Source organism: Ursus americanus, chromosome 14, assembly GCF_024610735.1.
Source record: "Ursus americanus isolate L20-20 chromosome 14, mUrsAme1.1.p, whole genome shotgun sequence".
NCBI lineage: Eukaryota > Metazoa > Chordata > Mammalia > Carnivora > Ursidae > Ursus > Ursus americanus.
The window spans coordinates 45657495-45679697 of NC_142140.1; the positions used below are offsets into that span (position 1 = coordinate 45657495).

The following is a 22203-nucleotide window of genomic DNA, read 5'->3' on the forward strand; positions in this document are numbered from 1 at the left end:
AGAAAGAGAGAGGCAGAGACAGACAAAGGGAAGAGGGTTCAGAGCTTAGGTAAGAACATACAGAATGTTAAAAGTGGGTTGTTATCTGACATCTTATTGAAGTCCTTTCCCCTCTTCCCCCACATTACTTTCTGTAAAACATCAAGTTCTCATGCCTATGTTTCCTTGAGTCTGTCTGGGGTTGTGTTGTAGGCACAGTACTATGCCAAGATGGCACAAAGAGAGGTCAGGATATGGGTACTCTGAATATGCAGATGAGAAATGTTGGTGCAGGTCATACAACACCTGAATGAAGGAGTCATGTGGAGGTCTGTCTGACTCCTAGGGTTTGAGAAGCATATATCTGAGGATCCAGGGAGTGGGCCTTCCATTGGTGTAAATTCTTACTCAAAGCTGTGGCCCAATATTTGGGCTGCCGGCAGAAGATATTTTATAATCATAAATGTAAGAATGGCTACCACGTTTGAGTGCTTGCTCCTTGCCAAATGCTGTGGGAAGAGTTTCCTGTGCATTCACTCTTCTAAGTCTCAAAATAAATTATTATTTCTGCACATTTAGAGATGACCCACATCTATTACTATTCCCATTTCTGAAATACAGGAGAAATCAGAGAGGGAGATGGACAATGAGAGACCATGGACCCTGGGAAACAAACAGGATTTCAGAGGGGAGGGGTGGGGGTGAATGGGGTTACAGGGTGATGGGTATTAAGAAGGGCACGTATTGTAATGAGAACTTGGTGTTATGTGCAACTAATGAATCATTGAACACTACATCAAAAACTAAAGATGTACCATACAGTGGCTAACTGAACATCATAATAATAAAAAAAAGAAATTCGAAAGACTTTAAAAATTGCTGTCATATTCTGAGAAAGTAAACTTTAAAGAGAAACCCATAATTCTGATTGGTTGTCTCTCTAATTTCTTGCCTCAGTGTTAGTATTAAAATTGAAAGACTGTTGTTTCTAAACAATATAAATACCTTCAAAATCACTCTGTTAAGTCAGAGGAGGACCATCAGGACTTTCTTCTTTTCCTTCATGTATATTACAAAAATAAAAGCCTTCAATAATGAAAAAAAAAAAAGAATACCAATGGAAAAAAGAAGACAGTCTCTTCAACAAATGGTGTTGGTAAAATTGGAGAGCCACATGCAGAAGAATGAAACTGGAACATTTTCTTACACCATACACAGAAATAGACTCAAACTGGATGAGGGACCTAAATGTGAGATAGGAATCCATCAGAATCCTAGAGGAGAAAACAGGCAGCAATGTCTGTGACCTGGGTCACAGCAACTTCTTGCTAGACACATCTCCAAAGTCAAGGGAGACAAAAGCAAAAATGAACTATTGGGACTACATAAAAAAATTATGATGTACTGTATGGTGACTAACACAACATAATAATAATAAAAAAAATACAAAAAGCTTTTGCTCAGCAATGAGAACAGTCAACAAAACCAAAAGACAAATGATAGAATGGGAGAAGATATTTGCCAATGTCTTATCAGATAAAGGGCTAGTATCCAAAATCTATAAAGAACTTATCAAATTCAACACCCAAAGAACAAAAATCCAATCAAGAAATGGCCAGAAGACATGAACAAATATTTCTCGAAGGAGGACATCCAAATGGAAAGAGATATAAGAAAAAATGCTCAACATCACTCAGCATCAGGGAAATACAAATCACAACCACAATGAGATAGAAAAAAAAGCCCACAATGAGACAGAATGTCACACTGCTCATAATGGCTAAAATTACAAATCAGGAAATGACAGATGTTGGTGAGGATGTGGAGAAAGGGGAACCCTCTTCCACTCTTAGTAGGAATGCAAACTATTGCAGCCACTCTGGAAAACAGTATGGAGGTTCCTCAAAAAGTTAAAAATAGAGCTACCCTATGACCCAGCAAATGCTCTACTAGGTATTTATCCAACAGATACACACATAGTGATTTGAAGGAGCACCTGCACCCCAATGTTGGTAGCAGCAATGCGCACAGTAGCCAAACTATGGAAGGAGCCCAGATGTCTATCAACAGATGAATGGATAAAGAAAATGTGGATAGATCAGAAGATAAATGGAAGTGGAAGGGAGCCACCGTGCTCAGGCGCCATGAAGCAGTAGCCACCTGTACTGGGGAGTGCGTCGGATTCGCAGACTGGTATCCTCCAAGAAAGCAGACTGAGACTGGGAGCTTGGGAGCACTTGCGAGAGCAGAGTGAAAACCAGAGCTCTGGAGCACATGCGAACCACACTGAAACAGGGAACTCGGGAGCGCGTGTGGGAACTGGGGGCAGCTGGCGGTTTTAGAAGCACAAAGGAGAGAGACATGCCTGCCCTGGGAGTGAGGACTGGGAGAGTGGCTGTGGGACACACAACCGGGACGCTGTGGGGTTTTAGGAGCACTGACAGAAACACAGTTAAAGTGGCCAGGAGAGCTCAGTGGAGAGCAGACTGCGATCTCTCTGCTCTGATACAGAGGCTAGGATATGGCCACTGCGGCTCTGACTCTCAGAAGAGTCACAGAAAACCACCAGGGGAAGCTGCCAGAGAACAAAAGCCCAGAAATATTGGTTCGCATTGTGCCCATCCCCACCTCCTCCCACAGGGGACGGGGCAACTCTACCCAAACAGTGTTGCCTGAGTATCAGCACAGCAGGCCCCTCCCCCAGGAGGTAGGCTGAAAAATCAAGAAGCCCACATCCCTAAGGTCCCTATAAAACAAGTGCACATTGCCTGGGTCCTGGCCAATAATTTGGGCTCTCTTCATCCCCGCAACCTCTCCTCATCAGAATGACAAGGAGGAGGAATCCCCCCCAACAGAGGAAAGAAACAGAGACTGTGGCCTGTGCCACAAAACTAATGGATATGGATATAACCAAATTGTCATAAATGGAGTTGAGAGTAACAATGGTCATGATGATGTGTAGGCTTGAAAAAAAATATTAACAAAAATATTAATGGGAATATAGAATATCTAAGGGCGGAAATGAGAGCCAATCTGGCAGAAATTAAAAATGCTATGAATCAAATACAGTCTAAACTGGATGCTCTGACAACCAGGATAAATGAGGCAGAAAAATGAATTAGTGAATTGGAAGATGGGATGATAGAAAAGAAGAAAAAAATGGGAACTTGGCTCAAAAAAATTCAAGCTCAAGAATGTAGATTACGGGGAGATTACTGACTCAATGAAACATTCCAATGTCAGAATCATCAGCATACCTGAGTGGGTGGAGAAAGAGAGAGGTCCAGAAGAGATATTTGAACAAATTGTAGCTGAGAACTTCCCTAATCTGGAAAAGGAAAAAAGCATTCATGTCCAAGAGGCAGAGAGGACCCCTCCCAAGAACAATGAGAAAAGACCAACACCACGTCACATAATAGTACAATTCATAAATATTAGATCCAAAGATACAATCTTGAAAGAGGCCAGGGGGAAGAGAATCCTCACCTATAGAGGGAGGAACATCAAAATAACAGCAGACCTGTCTACAGAGACCTGGAAAGCCTGAAAAAGCTGGCAAGACATATTCAGAGCACTAAGTGAGAAGAACATGCAGCCAAGAGTCCATTATCCAGGAAGGCTGTCATTCAGAATGGATGGAGAGACAAGGACCTTCCAAGTCCAGCAGAGAGAATACGTGACCACCAAGCCAGCCCTACAAAAATATTAAGGGGGGTTCTATAAAAGGAAAAAGAACCCATGAGTGATACACAACAGAAATTTACAATCTATAGAAACAAAGACTTCACAGGCAACATGACATCATTAAAATCATATCTCCCAATAATCACTCTCAATGTGAATGGCCTAAATGCTCCCATAAAATGTCACAGGGTTGCAGATTGGATAAAAAGACCTGACCCATCCATATGCTGTCTACAAGAGACTCATTTTGAAGGGATGGAAAACCATTTTTCATGCCAATGGACCTCAAAAGAAAGCTGGGGTAGCAATTCTCATAACAGACAGATTAGATTTTAAACTAAAGACTGTTGTTAGAGATACAGAAGGACACTATATTATTCCTAAAGGATGTATCCAACAAGTAGATATGACAATTACAAATATCTATGCCCCCAACAGGGGAGCAGCTAGATACACAAGCCAACTCTTAACCAGAACGAAGAGACATATAGATAATAATACATTCATAATAGAGGACCTCAACACTCCACGCTCAGCAATAGACAGATCACCTAAGCAGAAAATCAACAAAGAAACAAGAGCTTTGAACCAGATGGACCTCATAGATATATATAGAACACTACAACGCAGAACAACAGAATACTCATTCTTTTCGAATGCACATGGAATGTTCTCCAGAATAGATCATGTGCTGGGTCACAAAACGGGTCTCAACTGATACCAAAAGACTGAGATTATTCCCTGCATAATCTCAGACCACAATGCTTTGAAACTGGAACTCAATCACAAGGAAAAATTTGGAAGAAACTCGAACACTTGGAAACTAAGAACCATCCTGCTCAAGAATGATTGGGTAAACCAGGAAATTAAAAATCAGTTTAAGCAATTTATGGAGACCAACAACAATGAAAACACATCGGTCCAAAATCTATGGGACACTGCAAAGGTGGTCCTAAGGGGAAAATACATAGCCATCCAAGCCTCACTTGAAAGAATAGAAAAATCTAAAATGCAGTTTTTATATTCTCACCTCAAGAAGCTGGAACAGGAACAGAGGGATAGGCCTAACCCATGCACGAGAAGGCAGGTGATCAAGATTAGAGCAGAGATCAATGAATTAGAAACCAAGAGCACAGTAAAGCAGATCAACAGAACTAGAAGCTGGTTCTTTGAAAGAATAAATAAGATCGATAAGCCACTGGCCAGACTTATTCAAAAGAATAGAGAAAGGACCCAAATTAATAAAATTATGAATGAAATGGGAGAGATCACAACCAACACTAATGAAATAGATCAGAAACTTTTATCAACAGCTTTATGCCAATAAATTAAACAACCTGGAAGAAATGGATGCCTTCCTGGAAACCTATAAACTACCAAGACTGAAACAGGAAGAAATTGATTATTTAAACAGACTGATTAATTATGAAGAGATTGAAGCAGTGATCAAAAACCTCCCCAAAAACAAGAGTCCAGGGCCTGACGGATTCCCCGGGGAACTCTACCAAACATTCAAAGAAGAAATAACACCTATTCTCCTGAAGCTGTTTCAAAAAATAGAAACAGAAGGAAAACTACCAAACTCATTCTATGAGGCCAGTATTACCTTGATCCCCAAACCAGGCAAAGACCCCATCAAAAAGAATTACAGACCGATATCCCTGATGAATTTGGATGTCAAAATTCTCAAAAAAATCCTAGCTAATAGGATCCAACAGTACATTAAAAGGATTATCCATCAAGACCAAGTGGGATTCATCACTCCGATGCAAGGGTGGCTCGACATTCACAAATCGATCAGTGTGATAGATCATATCAACAAGAAAAGAGTCAAGAACCATATGATCCTCTCAATTGATGCAGAAAAAGCATTTGACAAAATATATCCTTTCCTGATTAAAACCCTTCAGACTGTGGGGATAGAGGGTACATTCCTCAATTTCATAAAAGCCATCTATGAAAAGCCTACAGCAAATATCATTCTCAATGAGGAAAAGCTGGAAGCCTTTCCCTTAATATCAGGAACACGACAAGGATGCCCACTCTCACCATCATTATTCAATATAGTACTAGAAGTCCTTCCAACAGCAATCAGACAACAAAAAGGGATAAAAGGTATCCAAATTGGCAAAGAAGAAGTCAAACTGTCTTCGCAGATGACATGATACTCTATATAGAAAATCCAAAAGACTCCACCCCCAAATTACTAGAATTTGTAGACCAATTCAGTAATGTGGCAGGATACAAAATCAATGCTCAAAAATCAGTTGCATTTCTATACACGAACAATGAGACTGAAGAAAGAGAAATTAGGGAATGCTTACCATTTACAATAGCACCAAAAATCATATGTTATCTCGGAATTAACAAGAGACGTAAAGGATCTATATTCTAGAAACTATAAATCACTCTTGAAAGACATTAAAGAAGACACAAAAAGATGGAAAAATATTCCATGCTCATGGATCGGAAGAATAAACATACTTAAAATGTCTATACTACCCAGTGCAATCTACATTTCTAATGCCATCCCGATCAAAATACCAATGACAAAAAGCTGGAACAAACACCCCTTAAATTTGTGTGGAACCAGAAAAGGCCCCGAATCACCAAGGAATTGTTGAAAAGGAAAAACAAAGCTGGGGGCATCACGTTGCCAGATTTCAAGCTGTACTACAAAGCTGTGATTACAAAGACAGCATGGTACTGGCACAAAAACAGACACATAGACCAATGGAACAGAATAGAGAACCCAGAAATGGACCCTTGGCTCTTTGGGCAACTAATCTTTGACAAAGCAGGAAGAAACACCCAGTGGAAAAAAGACAGTCTCTTCAATAAATGGTGCTGGGAAAATTGGACAGCTATATGCAAAAGAATGAAATGTGACCACTCTCTCACACCATACACGAAGATAAACTCCAAACGGATGAAAGACCGCAATATGAGACAGGAATCCATCATGATCATAGAGGAGAACATAGGCTGTAACCTCTTTGACATCGGCCACAGCAACTTCTTTCATGACACATCTCCAAAGGCAAGGGAAATAAAACCAAAAATGAACTTGTGGGACTTCATCAAGATAAAAGCTTCTGCACAGCAAAGGAAACAGTCAACAAAACCAAAAGATACCAAAAGAATGGGAGAAGATATTTGCAAATGACACTATAGATAAAGGGCTAGTATCCAAGATCTATAAAGAACTTCTCAAACTCAATACCCAAGAAACAAATAATGAAATAAAAAAATGGGCAGAGGATATGAACAGACACTTTTCCAATGAAGACAAACGAACGGTTAACAGACACATGAAAAAGTGTTCAATATCATTAGTCATCAGGGAAATTCAAATCAAAATGTACTGTATGGTGACTAACATAACATAATAAAAATTATTATTAAAAAAACACATTGAAATACCACCTTACACCAGTTAGAATGGCAAAAATTGACAAGGCAAGGAACAACAAATGTTGGGGAGGATGTGGAGAAAGGGGATCCCTCTTATACTGCTGGTGGGAATTCAAGTTGGTACAGCCACTTGGGAAAACAGTGTGGAGGTTCCTCAAAAAGTTAAAAATAGAGCTACCCTATCACCCAGCGATTGCACTACTGGGTATTTACCTCAAAGATACAAACATAGTGAAGAGAAGGGCCATATGCACCCCAATGTTCATAGCAGCATTGTCCACAATAGCTAAATTGTGGAAAGAGCCGAGATGCCCTTCAACAGATGACTGGATAAAGAAAATGTGGTCCATATATACAATGGAATATTACTCAGCCATCAGAAAGAACGATTACCCAACATTTGCAGCAACATGGACGGCACTGGAGGAGATTATACTAAGTGAAATTAGTCAAGCAGAGAAAGACAATTATCATATGGTTTCACTCATTTATGGAACATAAGAAATAGCAGGGAGATCGGTAGGAGAAGGAAGGGAAAAATGAAGGGGGAGTAAAGAGAAGGGGGAAAGAACCATGAGAGACTATGGACTCTGGGAAACAAACTGAGGGTTTTAGAGGGGAAGGGGTGGCAGGATGGGCTAGGCCAGTGATGGGTATTAAGGAAGGCATGTATTGCATGCAGCACTGGGTGTTATATGCAAACAATGAATCATGGAACACTACATCAAAAACTAATGATGCACTGTATGGTAACTAACAAAAAAACAGTCATTTTACTTCCTGGAACTTTCTGTTTGAAACGCCCCTGCTTTGTCTTTCCAATTAGATAGAAAATGATCCTTTTGCAAGATGTACTCATGGGTTCTTCAGGATCAAAGTTACTTCAGCGTCACCTCACCATTAACTTTGTACCTAGGATACTATTTCTACATTATAACAAATTGTAACCATTGAAACTTTATTTTACAAAGATAAGTAAACTTTAAATGTTTGTGTTTCTCTAAAGGTAGTAATGAAAGCAGTTATTTAGTGAGTGAAAAAAATTCAATCAGCTGGGGCACCTGGGTGGCTCAGTAGGTTAAGTGTCTACCTGCAGCTCAGATCACGATCCCAGGGCCCTGGGATCAAGCCCCAGGTCAGGCTCTCTGCTCTACGGGAAGCCACCTTCTCCCTCTACCTGCCGCTCCCCCTGCTTGCATGCGCATGCTCTCTCTCTCAAATAAATTAATAAATAAATAAAATCTCAAAATTCAATTAACTGTACATCATTAGTTTTTGATATAATGTTCAATGTTTCACTAGTTCAGTGTAACACCCAGTGCTCGTCATATCCTGTGCCCTCTTTAATGCCCATCAACCAGTTACCCCATCCCCCCACCCACCTCCCTTTCTGCAACCCTCAGTTTGTTTCCTGGAGTCAAGAGTCTCATATGGTTTGTCTCCCTCTCTGATTTCTTCCCATTCAGTTTTCCCCCCTACCCCTATAGTCCCCTAAACTATTCCTTATGTTCCACTTATGAGTGAAACCATATGATAATTGTCTGATCAACTTATTTCACTTAGCATAATACCCTCCAGGTCCATCCATGTTGATGTAAATGAGAGATATTCATCCTTTCTGATGGCTGAGTAATATTCCATTGTATATATGAACAACATCTTCTTTCTCCACTCATCCATTGAAGGACATCTCGGCTCCTTCCACAGTTTGGCTATTGTGGACAATGCTGCTATGAACATTGGGGTGCGTGGGGCCCTTCTTTTCACTACATCTGTATCTTCGGGGTAAATACCCAGGGGTGCAATTGCTGGGTCATAGGGTAGCTCTATTTTCAACTTTTTGAGGAACCTCCACTCTGTTTTCCAGAGTGGCTGTACCAGCTTGCATTCCCACCAATAGTGTTAAGAGGGTTCCTGTTTCTCCACATTCTTGCCAACATTTGTTGTTTCTTGTCTTGTTAATTTTTGCCATTCTGACTGGGGTGAGGTGGTATCTCATTGTGGTTTTGATTTGAATTTCCCTGATGGCAAGTGATGTGGAGCATTTTTTTCATGTGTCTGTTGGCCATTTGGATGTCTTCTTTGGAGAAGTGTGTGTTCATGTCTTCTGCCCATTTCTTGACTGGATTATTTGTTTTTTGGGTGTTGAGTTTGAGAAGTTCTTTAGAGATCTTGGATACCAGACCTTTTTTTTTAATTTCCTTTTTAAAAATTATTAACATATAATGTATTATTTGTTTCAGGGGTACAGGTTTGTGATTCCTCGGTCTTACACAATACACAGTGCTCAACATAGCACATACCTTCCCCGATGTCCATCACCCAGCCACCCCATCCCTCCCACCCCCTCCACTCCAGCAACCCTTAGTTTGTTTCCTGAAATTAAGAGTTTGTCTCCCTCTCTGGTTTCGTCTTGTTTCATTTTTTCCTCTCTTCCCCTATGATCCTGTGCCTTGTTTCTTAAATTCCACATATCAATGAGATCATATGATAATTGTCTTCCTCTGATTGATTTATTTCACTTAGCATAATACCCTCTAGTTCTATCCATGTCATTGCAAATGGTAAGATTTCAATTTTTGATGGCTGCATAATATTCTGTTGTGAGATTTTTATATATATATATTTATTTATATTCAAAAGATACTGTAACATTATTACATATGTTATATGATATATATTCGTACATATATAACACAGAGATATGTATACACATCTATCCTGATAGTTCTCTTTCTCTGGGGAACTCGAATACAAAACACTCAAAAGAAAAAGAAGCCTTGGGAAAATGCCACCTTTCCATCTGAAGAGATGAGTTCCAGATCTCCAGATCCCTGGTGGTCTTTCCTTTGTGTAAGTATTTCCACCAGGTCAGCCCCTGCAACTCAGCGTCTCTCTGCTGATGTGCATATTTGTGTATCCTTATTGTAAGGCAGAGGCCTCATCACACAGGAGTTTTAGCATCTCTTCTGAGCTCACACAGTCCACACCGAGCAGGGAGAAAGTTCCTGGTGTCCTCCAGCTCCTACTCCGCTGAGTTCATTGGGTGTAGACCACACGCCCTGGCCTGGGTACCCTATAACTACACAGTCACATGCGTCCTTGCAACACACCCCAAGCGCCTTGCTGCCAATGAGCAAATCCTGCAGCTGGGCTATCAGGACTCCTTCATGCTGATGGACTTCTAAGGATACTCAGCCTTTCTCATGAGCGACATGAATGCCCTAAGTCTTCTCCATAGAGAAGAGTGGCCTAAGGATCTGGCTTGAAAGTCATTTTGTCATTAAACAAATCACATAAAATGATAGGATGCTGTTTCACGAATCAGTTTTCTAGGACTGCTGTAACAAGCACATAAACCTGGTGACTTAAAACCATACACATCTGTTCTCCTCTATGCTGGAGGCCAGAAGCCGAAATCAGGGTCACCAGGTGTGAGTCAAGGTGTGAGCAGGGCTGCATCCTTCAGGGGATCCAGGGGAGAATCTGTCTCCTGCTTTCCCAGCTTCCAGAGGCAGCAGCCATTACTCGGCTCAAGGTTCTCTCCTCAGTTACTCCATCCATCTTTCCAGTGTCACATCCGCTACTTCTCTCTGTGTCTGACCCCACCTGCCCCCTTTTAGAAGACACTTGCAATTATAGCAGGCCCATCTGGATGACCCAGGACAATCCCTCTGTCTCAGATCCTTAACTGCATCTCATCTGCTTGCAGTCCCTTTTGCCGGGTTAGGGAACATAGTACCAGGCTCTGAATAAGGACATCTTAGGTGGCATTAGTCATTAACATCAATAATTGTAAAATAATGAAATGGAACCCGAGGGTCTCATTGTCAGTGTTTATGTGGTAAAGCATCTCTGTAACTTCTCTGGAGTCCGTGTTTCTCTCCGGCTGTGTGAAAGGAATGTGTGCCTGGAGCTACACCTGCTCCTTTCCCTGAAAGGAGTCTATTCTTTCTAATGACAGCTTTCCTCTCCCAGTGAGGACAACACATCTCCGTGCAGGCACCTGAAAGAGGTGCATTCCTGATCACTAACTGCACACACGTGCAGATTGTAATGGATTCCTGCCTCACCAATTCAGGGCAGTGTGGCTGGTAACAAATCATCTCTCAGATTTGCATATTCTGCATTTCAAAAAAGTGACTAGTTAGGGCCATTGGGTGACTCTTTTGATAAAGCATCCCACTCTTCATTTAAGCTCAGGTCATGATTTCAGGGTCCTGATAGAGCCCAAATTCAGGCTCTGTGCTAGCCGGGAGCCTCCTTGAGATTCTGTCTCTTCTTCTCCCTCCCCTAACCCAGCTCTCTCTGTCTCTCAAGAAAAAAATGTGAGTAGTAATAGATGTATCTATTTATGTATCCATATATAAATATGAAGAAATAATAATTTATTTCGAGTCATAGAAGAATGAATGCATAGGAAACCATTCCTACATTTGGCAAGCAGCAGGCGCTTATATGTGATTGCCATTCTTAGGTTTATTATTATAAAATATCCTAGTGCAACTCAAATATCTGCCCACAACTTTCAGTAGGAACTTACGCAATGGAAATCCCCCTTACTGGATCCTGAGACATATGGTTTCCTGAACTCCAGCATGAAAGTCAGACAGACCTAAAATTGCATATGAATCCTTCATTCACGTGTTGTGTGACCTCCACCAACATTTCACATCTGTGAAAGGGGGAACCCATACCCTTGACCTCTTTTTTGGCCACCTTCAGTTAGCACTGTGCCCTCCAACACATCCCCCAGATTGATTCACTTAAGACACAGGAATTAGAAATTGATGTTTATTGAAAGTAATGTGGAGGAAAAGGGAAAATGATTTCCATAACATGTCAGATAACAACCCACTTTTGATATTTTGTATTTTCTTACCTAAGCACTGAATCCTCTCCCCTTTCTCTCTCTGTCTCTCTGCCTCTCGCTTTCTCCACTTTATAGTCTGACATCCATCACTCTACTAAGCACAACATGGAAACCTCCTTAGAGTCTATCCACCCCCCTCCCACAAAGGCAGAAGAAACTATAAACATTCAACCATCTCCTTAGAGAAAAACTGCTAATGTTTGTTTCTGCATTTGTTGTAGTTAGAGATAACACTTATACAGCACTGGTGTCTGATAAGTAAAGCTCCAGTGCTGGTGATATTTATCATTACATTACTTTTGCTTATGTTATGGTGAGGGGAGGTGAAACTCCTCCCTTGCTTGTCTACTGGAGAAGAACCCTGTTCATTACCACCCGCAAATCTATGTGATGCTTTCCACCGCATCCACCGAGAGATAACACATTCTTAGACAGAGGTAACAGGATGGAGTTCATCGCAGGGGTCAAGAACAGAGATGAGGATCGCTAGAGCTTATGCAAGAGGGAAAGGGCAAACAAATGGAAAAACTAATACCTAGCCTGCTCCAATACCTGTGAGTGCATCCAACAATACCTATTCAGTATTTTCATACACTGAATACCTACAACAGTCCCCTGGAGATGATCATATCCCCAGTCCTTGTATCATATTCCTCACCACCAAACTGGCCATCAAGAGCTTAGGGAACTGAATTTTCTCTGGAAACTTTTCTTTATAGCATTCTTGAGCTCCTTATTCCTGAGGCTGAAAATGATTGGGCTGAGAAAGGGAGTGAAGACTATGTAGGTGGTGGCCATCAGAGTGTTACTGTCCATAGAGTGGGGGCCCTTGGGCTTGAGGTAGATCATGGAGGCAAAACCATAGTGCACAATGACCACAGTGAGGTGGGACACACATGTAGAGAAGGTCTTGTGCCTGCCCTCAGCTGAGGGGATCCTCAATATGGCAGCCACGATGAAGACGTAGGAGAGGATGATGAGGAATAAACATCCCATCAGAACTGTGACACACACCAGGATCATACCCAAGGTAACAGAGGATATCCCCATCCCACAGGACAACTTCAGGAGGGAAAGTGCATGGCAGAAAAAATGGTGTATCACATTAGACCCACAGAAGGTGAGGTGAAAAACTGTCAGGGTCACCATCATCCCCATGACTGAGCCACCAGCCCAGGTCCAGGACACCAGACGGGCACAGGTGCGGGTGCTCATGAGCACGTTGTAGCGCAGGGGGTGGCAGATGGCCACGTAGCGGTCATAGCCCATGATCATCAGCAGGAAGGAGTGGGTGAAGCCGAATGTGAAGGAGAAGAACATCTGGCTGGCACAGGCCACAAAGGTGATGGAATGGTGGCTGGAGAGCATGTCAACCAGCATGCGAGGGGTGACAACAACAGTGAACAGAATCTCAGAGGTGGACAGGGCACACAGGAAGAGGTACATGGGTGTGTGCAGGCCGTGCTCACTCCACACAGTGGCCATGATGATCAGGTTCCCCAGCAGGGTGAACAGGTACATCAGCAGGTACAGCAGGAAGAAGATAGGCAGGAGATGCAGCGGGAAGTTGGAAAAGCCCACGAGGATGAATTCAGACACCATGCTATAGTTCTGACCGGCAGCTGATGCTGCATCTGGTAAGACAAGAAAGTGAATGCAGGTAAATTGTTTATCCCATGAAGGACAAGGATGAGTCAGCATCAGAAAATCTATCATGTGGTTAGTCACATGAATAAACTAAAAAGGAAATGTCATATAACTATATCAAACCAGGCAGCAATCCAATTTACTAGATTTCAGTTTCTATTTATGATTTTAAAATTTGATATATAGTGGACATATAACATTATATTATTTTAGATATACAACATAATGATTGACATATGCACATATCTTGAATTTTTTTAAAGCTTCTTCTCAACTTAACACCAGCTGAGACTTTCATAGTTAACTAAGAATATATACCACAAAACTAGCAAATAGTACATGAAGTGGGGAACTATCAATGCATTATTTTAGAATCAGGAACAAGCCAAGGTTACTCACTGCCTCTGCTGGTCATTAGCTGGGAACTGAAAGTCTGGAGTGGTACTTAGGGATGATAAGGAAAGAAGGAATATCGGGATTGAAAGGGAAGAGATGTGATCATCTACCTAGAAAAGTAATAGAATAAAGGTGAAATATATTTCAGCAAAGACAGAACACAAGCTGCAGAAGACTACATCAACTTCCCAAACTCATAGTATTTCCCATAGAATTAAACACATATTACTCAGCCATCAGAAAGAACGATTACACAACTCTTGCAGCAACATGGATGGAACTGGAGGAGATTATGCTAAGTGAAATATCAAGCAGAGGAACATAATTATCACATGGTTTCACTCATTTATGGAACATAAGAAATAGGAAGATCGGTAGGAGAAGGAAGGGAAGAATGAAGGGGGGGTAAACAGAAGGGGGAATGAACCATGAGAGATTGTGGACTCTGGGAAACAAACTGAGGGCTTCAGAGGGGAGGTGGGTGGGGGACTGGGATAGGCCGGTGATGGGTATTAAGGAGGGCACGTATTGCATGGTGCACTGGGTGTTATATGCAAATAATGAATCATGAAACATTACATCAAAAACTAAGGATATACTGTATGGTGACTAACATAACTTAATAAAAAATTATTATAAAAAAATAAACAAACACATAATTTAATGCAACTTATAGATTTGTACAGAAAAAGTAAGATAACATAACTATTAGTGACACAAATGTTAATGAGACAGCCCTTAACATTTTGGCCCCAGGATATCTTATGATAAAACACTATTGACTCTCCTAGGGCTTTGGCTTGAGTGAGTTATAACTTTCCATTCTTACCATATTAGTAATTAAAACTGATATCTTTGAAAATATTTAGTTATTGAGCTTTTGCATTGCTGAGAATTGACCAGGAAATACTATCTAGAATAAATAAGAAACCAGTGACATTCAAAAGGAGGAAACCTCAACGCAGAAATGAGCCAAGGATACGAGCAGAGAACTCACAGAAGGAATTACACAGGCACACAAAACAATGGTTTAACACAAGGAAAGGACAGAGGGAAATCACCATGGACTTTCACTGTATACCTATTCACGTCCCCAACTAGAAAGTGCCCAGTGCTAATCAAAATGTGGGGAGAGGAGAGGAGTTAAGATGGCGGAGGAGTAGGGGACCCCTTTTTCAGCCGGTCCCCTGAGTCCAGCTGGATAGGTACCAGACCAGCCTAAATAACCACGGAATCAGCCTGAGACGCAGGATGATGCATCTGGATCTCTACAAATGAACATCTCCAGCGCTGAGTATTGAGGTACCAAGAGGGGAGCTGTAAACCGTGCACGGATATCGGAAGATAAACGGAAGGGGGAGGGAGCCGCCGCGTTTGGGCGCCGGGAAGCGGCAGCCACCTGCACGGGGGAGCGGGCAGACACACAGAGGGCACCCGCGAGAGAGCGGACTGAGACCGGTGAGCCGTGAACGCGCGCGCCACCAGGCATCTCCCGGAACACCGGAATCCCGGTGTGCTCACGGGATCCAGACTGAGACCGGGAACTCCCGGAGCGCGCGCGGGGCGGCTGGCGGCTGAAGGGCCACCTGCACGGGGGAGCGGGCGGACTCGCGGTCGGCACCCGCGAAACAGCAGACTGAGACCCTGAACCGGGTGCACGCGCCACCAGACTTCTCACGAAACTCCGGAATCGAGGTGTGCTCACCGGGCATAGACTGAGACCGGGAGACCCGGGAGCGCGCGGGGCGGCCGGTGGCTGGCGGCATTAGAAGCACAAAGGACAGAGACAGGGCGGCCAGTGGCTGGCGGCATTAGAAACACAAAGGACAGAGACGCGCCGGCCCTGGAAGTGAGGGCAGGGTCGCCGAGTTGGTGCGCACATCCCGGGACGCCGCAGGGTTGAGCAGCACCAACAGTAACAGAGTTAAAGTGGCCAGAACATCAGTGGAGAACAGGCCGCAATCCCTCTGTTCTGCGACAATGCAGCCTCTGCTGCTCTGACCCTCAGAAGAGGCATAGCCGGCCGCCAGGGAAAGCCGCCAGAGAACAAAAGCCTGGAAATACTGGCTCAGAGAGTGCCCATCCCCATCCTCCCTCGCAGGGGACACGGAGACTCTAACCAAACAGGGTTGCCTGAGTATCGGCGCGGCAGGCCCCTCCCCCAGAACACAGAAGGCAGGCTGAAAAATCAAGAAGCCCACAACCCGAGGCGCCTGGGTGGCGCCGTCATTGAGCGCCTGTCTTCGGCTTAGGGCGTGATCCCGGCGTTCCGGAAAGGAGTCCCTCATTGGGCTCCTCCGCTGGGAGCCTGCTTCTTCCTCTCTCACTCCCCTGCTTCTGTTTCGTTCTTGCTGACTGTCTGTCTCCCTCTCTCAGATAAGTAAATAAATAAAATCTTTAAAGAAGAAGCCCACATCTCTAAGATCCCTATAAAACAAGGGGCACGGCCTGGGACCCAGTCAATAATTTTGGGCTCTGGAAACCCCGCAACCTCTCTTCATCAGAATGACAAGAAGGAGAAGCCCCCCCCCCAGCAAAGAAAAGACAGTGAGTCAGTGGCCTCTGCCACAGAAGTAACGGATATGGATGTAACCAAATTATCAGAAATGGAATTCAGAGTAACAATGGTCAAGATAATGAGTAGACTTGAAAAAAGTATTCAGGAAAATGTTACTGAGAATATGGAATCCCTAAGGGCGGAAATGAGAGCGAATTTGACAGAAATTAAAAATTCTATGAGCCAAATGCAGGCAAAACTAGAGGCTCTGACGGCCAGGGTCACGAAGCGGAGGAAAGGGTTAGTGAATTGGAGGATGGGTTAATAGAGGAAAAAATAAAAATAGAAGATGGTCTTAAAAAAATCCACGCCCACGAATGTTGGCTACGGGAGATTACTGACTCAACGAAACGATCCAATGTTAGAAACATTGGCATCCCCGAGGGGGTGGAGAAAAACAGAGGTCTAGAAGAGATATTTGAACAAATTGTAGCTGAAAACTTCCCTAATCTAGCAAGGGAAACAAAAATTCGTGTCCAAGAGGCAGAGAGGACCCCTCCCAAGCTCAACCATGACAGACCTACACCACGTCACGTCATAGTGCATTTCGCAAATATGAGATCCAAGGAAACAGTATTGAAAGCGGCCAGGGCAAAGAAATTTCTCACGTACCAAGGCAAAGGCATCAGAATTACATCAGACCTGTCTACACAGACCTGGAATGAGAGAAAGGGTTGGGGGAGCATTTTTAAAGCTCTTTCAGAGAAAAACATGCAGCCAAGGATCCTTTATCCAGCAAGGCTGTCATTCAGAATTGATGGAGAAATAAAGACATTTCAGAATCGACAGTCACTAGCCAATTTTGTAACCACGAAACCAGCCCTACAGGAGGTATTACGGGGGGTTCTATAAAAGTAAAAAGGCCCCAAGAGTGATACAGAACAGAAAGTCACAGCCAATACAAACAAAGACTTTACTGACAACATGGCAGAATTAAAAGCATATCTCTCAGTACCCAGTCTTAACATTAATGGTTTAAATTCTTGCTTTAAACACCACAGGGTTGCAGATTGGATAAAAAGAAATGACCCATCCATTTGCTGTCTACAAGAGACTCATTTCGAACCCAAAGATGCATTCAGACTGAGAGTAAGGGGATGGAGTACCATCTTTCATGCAAATGGACATCAAAAGAAAGCTGGGGTAGCAATTCTCATATCAGATAAACTGGATTTTAAACTACAGACTATAGTTAGAGACGCAGAAGGGCACTATATTATTCTTAAGGGAAGTATTCAACAAGTGGATATGACAATTATAAATATATATGCCCCCAACAGGGGAGCAGCAAGATACACAAGCCAACTCTTAACCAGAATAAAGAGACATATAGATAAAAATACATTAATAGTAGGGGACCACAACACTCCACTCTCAGAAATAGACAGAACACCCTGGCAAAAACTAAGCAAAGAATCAAAGGCTTTGAATGCCATACTCGACGAGTTGGACCTCTTAGATATATATAGAACACTACACCCCAGAACCAAAGAATACTCATTCTATTCTAATGCCCATGGAACATTTTCAAGAATAGACCATGTTCTGGGACACAAAACAGGTCTCAGCCGATACCAAAAGATTGAAATTATCCCCTGCATATTCTCAGACCACAACGCTCTGAAATTGGAACTCAACCACAAGGAAAAATTTGGAAGAAACTCAAACACTTGGAGACTAAGAACCATCCTGCTCAGGAATGACTCGATAAACCAGGAAATCAAAAATCAAATTAAACAATTTATGGAGACCAATGAGAATGAAAATACAACAGTCCAAAACCTATGGGATACTGCAAAGGCAGTCCTAAGGGGGAAATACATAGCCATCCAAGCCTCACTCAAAAGAATAGAAAAATCTAAAATGCAGTTTTTATATTCTCACCTCAAGAAGCTGGAACAGCAACAGAGGGACAGGCCTAATCCACGCACAAGGAAGCAGTTGACCAAAATTAAAGCTGAAATCAATCAAGTCGAAACCAGAAGTACAGTAGAGCAGATCAACAGGACTAGAAGCTGGTTCTTGGAGAGAATCAATAAAATTGACAGACCACTGGCAAGACTTATCCAAAAGAAAAGAGGAAGGACCCAGATTATTAAAATTATGAATGAAAAAGGAGAGGTCACGACGAACACCATTGAAATTGGAAGGACTATTAGAAATTTTTATCAACAGCTATATGCCAATAAACTAAGCAATCTGGAAGAGATGGAATCCTTCCTGGAAACCTATAAACTACCAAGATTGAAAAAGGAAGAAATTGATTTCTTAAACAGGCCAATTAATTATGAAGAAATTGAGTCAGTGATAAACAACCTTCCAAATAACAAAACTCCAGGCCCGGACGGTTTTCCTGGGGAATTCTACCAAACATTCAAAGAAGAAATAATACCTATTCTCCTAAAGCTATTTCAAAAAATAGAAACAGAAGGAAAGCTACCAAACTCATTCTATGAGGCCAATATTACCTTGATCCCCAAACCAGGCAAAGACCCCCTCAAAAAGGAGAATTACAGACCGATTTCCCTAATGAATATGGACGCCAAAATCCTCAACAAGATACCTGCTAATAGAATCCAACAGTTCATTAAAAGGATTATCCACCACGATCAAGTGGGATTCATACCTGGGATGCAAGCGTGGTTCAATATTCGCAAATCAATCAGCGTGATAAATCATATCAATAAGAAAAGACTCAAGAACCATATGATCCTCTCAATCGATGCCGAAAAAGCATTTGACAAAATACAGCATCCTTTCCTGATTAAAACCCTTCAGAGTGTAGGAATAGAAGGTACATTTCTCAATCTCATAAAAGCCATCTATAAAAAGCCTACTGCAAATATTATTCTCAATGGGGAAAAGCTGGAAGCCTTTCCCTTAAGATCAGGAACACGACAAGGATGCCCACTCTCGCCACTATTATTCAACATAGTACTAGAAGTACTTGCAACAGCAATCAGACAACAAAAAGGGATCAAAGGTATTCAAATCGGCAAAGAAGAAGTCAAAATGTCTCTCTTCGCAGATGACATGATACTCTATATGGAAAACCCAAAAGAAGCCACTCCCAAACTATTAGAAGTTATAGAGCAATTCAGTAACGTGGCGGGATACAAAATCAATGCTCAGAAATCAGTTGCATTTCTGTACACGAATAACGAGAACGAAGAAAGAGAAATTAGGGAATTCATCCCATTTACAATAGCACCAAAAACCATATGTTACCTTGGAATTAACTTAACCAGAGACGTAAAGGACCTTTATTCTAGAAACTATAAATCACTCTTAAAAGACATTGAGGAAGACATAAAAAGATGGAAAGATATTCCATGCTCATGGATCGGAAGAATTAACATAGTTAAAATGTCCATGCTACCCAGAGCAATCTACACTTTCAATGCTATCCCGATCAAAATACCGAGAACGTTTTTCAAAGAACTGGAACAAATAGTCCTTAAATTTGTATGGAACCAGAAAAGGCCCCGAATCTCCAAGGAACTGTTGAAAAGGAAAAACAAAGCTGGGGGCATCACAATGCCGGATTTCGAGCTGTACTACAAAGCTGTGATCACAAAGACAGCATGGTACTGGCACAAAAACAGACACATAGACCAATGGAACAGAATAGAGAGCCCAGAAATGGACCCTCAGCTCTTTGGGCAACTAATATTTGATAAAGCAGGAAAAAACATCCGGTGGGAAAAAGACAGTCTCTTCAATAAATGGTGCTGGGAAAATTGGACAGCTACATGCAAGAGAATGAAACTTGACCACTCTCTCACACCATACACAAAAATAAACTCCAAATGGATGAAAGACCTCGATGTGAGACAGGAATCCATCAAAATTCTAGAGGAGAACATAGGCAGCAACCTCTACGACATCGGCCAAAGCATCCTTTTTCATGACACATCCCCAAAGGCAAGAGAAACAAAAGATAAAATGAATTTATGGGACTTCATCAAGATTAAAAGTTTCTGCACATCCAAGGAAACAGTCAGAAAAACTAAGAGGCAGCCCACGGAATGGGAGAATATATTTGCAAATGACACTACAGATAAAGGACTGGTATCCAAGATCTACAAAGAACTTCTCAAACTCAATACACGAGAAACAAATAAACAAATCAAAAAATGGGCAGAAGATATGAACAGACACTTTTCCAATGAAGACATACAAATGGCTAACAGACACATGAAAAAATGTTCAAAATCATAAGCCATCAAGGAAATTCAAATCAAAACCACACTGAGATACCACCTTACGCCAGTTAGAATGGCAAAAATAGACAAGGCAAGAAACAACAATTGTTGGAGAGGATGTGGAGAAAGGGGATCCCTCCTACATTGTTGGTGGGAATGCAAGTTGGTACAGCCACTCTGGAAAACCGTGTGGAGGTCCCTTAAAAAGTTAAAAATTGAGCTACCCTATGATCCAGCCATTGCACTACTGGGTGTTTACCCCAAAGATACAGACGTAGTGAAGAGAAGGGCCATATGCACCCCAATGTTCATAGCAGCAATGTCCACAACAGCTAAATTGTGGAAGGAGCCGAGATGCCCTGCAACAGATGACTGGATTAAGAAGTTGTGGTCCATATATACAATGGAATATTACTCAGCAATCAGAAAGAATGAGTTCTCAACATTTGCTACAACATGGACGGCACTGGAGGAGATAATGCTTAGTGAAATAAGTCAAGCAGAGAAAGACAACTATCATATGATTTCTCTCATCTATGGAACATAAGAACTAGAATGATCAGTAGGGGAAGAAAGGGATAAAGAAAGGGGGGGTAATCAGAAGGGGGAATGAAACATGAGAGACTATGGACTATGAGAAACAAACTGAGGGCTACAGAGGGGAGGGGGGTGGGGGAATGGGATAGACCGGTGATGGGTAGTAAGGAGGGCACATATTGCATGGTGCACTGGGTGTTATACACAACTAATGAATCATCGAGCCTTACATCGAAAACCGGGGATGTACTGTATGGTGACTAACATAATATAATAAAAAATCATTATAAAAAAAAAATGTGGGGAGAAAGCAATCCTCATGACCTGCTGGTGAGAACCAAGACTGGAAATGCACAGACTTCACCTGCTCTGTGCACCAGTACACGTGCTCCTGAGCATCTATCTGGATCGCTCACAGCTGTCTGAAGGGAGCATGTCAGAGGATGTTTAGGTAGCACTGCTTGGAGTGGGGGAAATGGACAAGTCTGCTTGGAAACCGTAATTGGAAGGAGGGCAGGTCACATGGCCTGGAAGCAACTACTGGGTCCCCAGGTAGGAGTTCAATGCACACACAGCAGTGTAAAGGAACCTGTAAAATGACCTTGAGTGAATGAAGCAAAAGTGGATGAACATTCTAGAATAATTCCATTTGGGCACGTGAAAATTAGAGCATCTGAAACTATTCTGGACCATGCCGTAAGGGTGTATACATGTCACTGTACATCTGCCAAAACCTAGGGTATGCAACACAGACAGTGAACCCTATTTTAATCTGTGGGCTGAGTTAATAATTATGTAACCATATTGGTTCACCAATGGAACAAATGGACCACAAGAATACAGACAGAACAACCTTTAGCAACAACCCTGGCCTCAACCCACTAGATGCCAGTAGCAACCCCTCCCTCCCC

At 42.3% G+C, this 22203-nt stretch overlaps 1 protein-coding gene across 1 annotated transcript; it reads right to left on the reverse strand.

Moving 5' to 3' along the window:
• Positions 1-12622: 12622 nt before the first annotated feature.
• Positions 12623-13561, reverse strand: LOC123780023 (olfactory receptor 10H4-like). The gene has a single exon (XM_045778785.2). It carries the CDS (start codon positions 13550-13552, stop codon positions 12623-12625), a length of 930 nt encoding a protein of 309 aa, XP_045634741.2. The 5' UTR covers positions 13553-13561.
• Positions 13562-22203: the final 8642 nt, after the last annotated feature.

What these genes read in the sequence shown, in the direction of transcription:
- LOC123780023 (XM_045778785.2), bottom strand. Translation starts at nt 13,552, where the DNA reads ATGGTGTCTGAATTCATCCTCGTGGGCTTTTCCAACTTCCCGCTGCAT.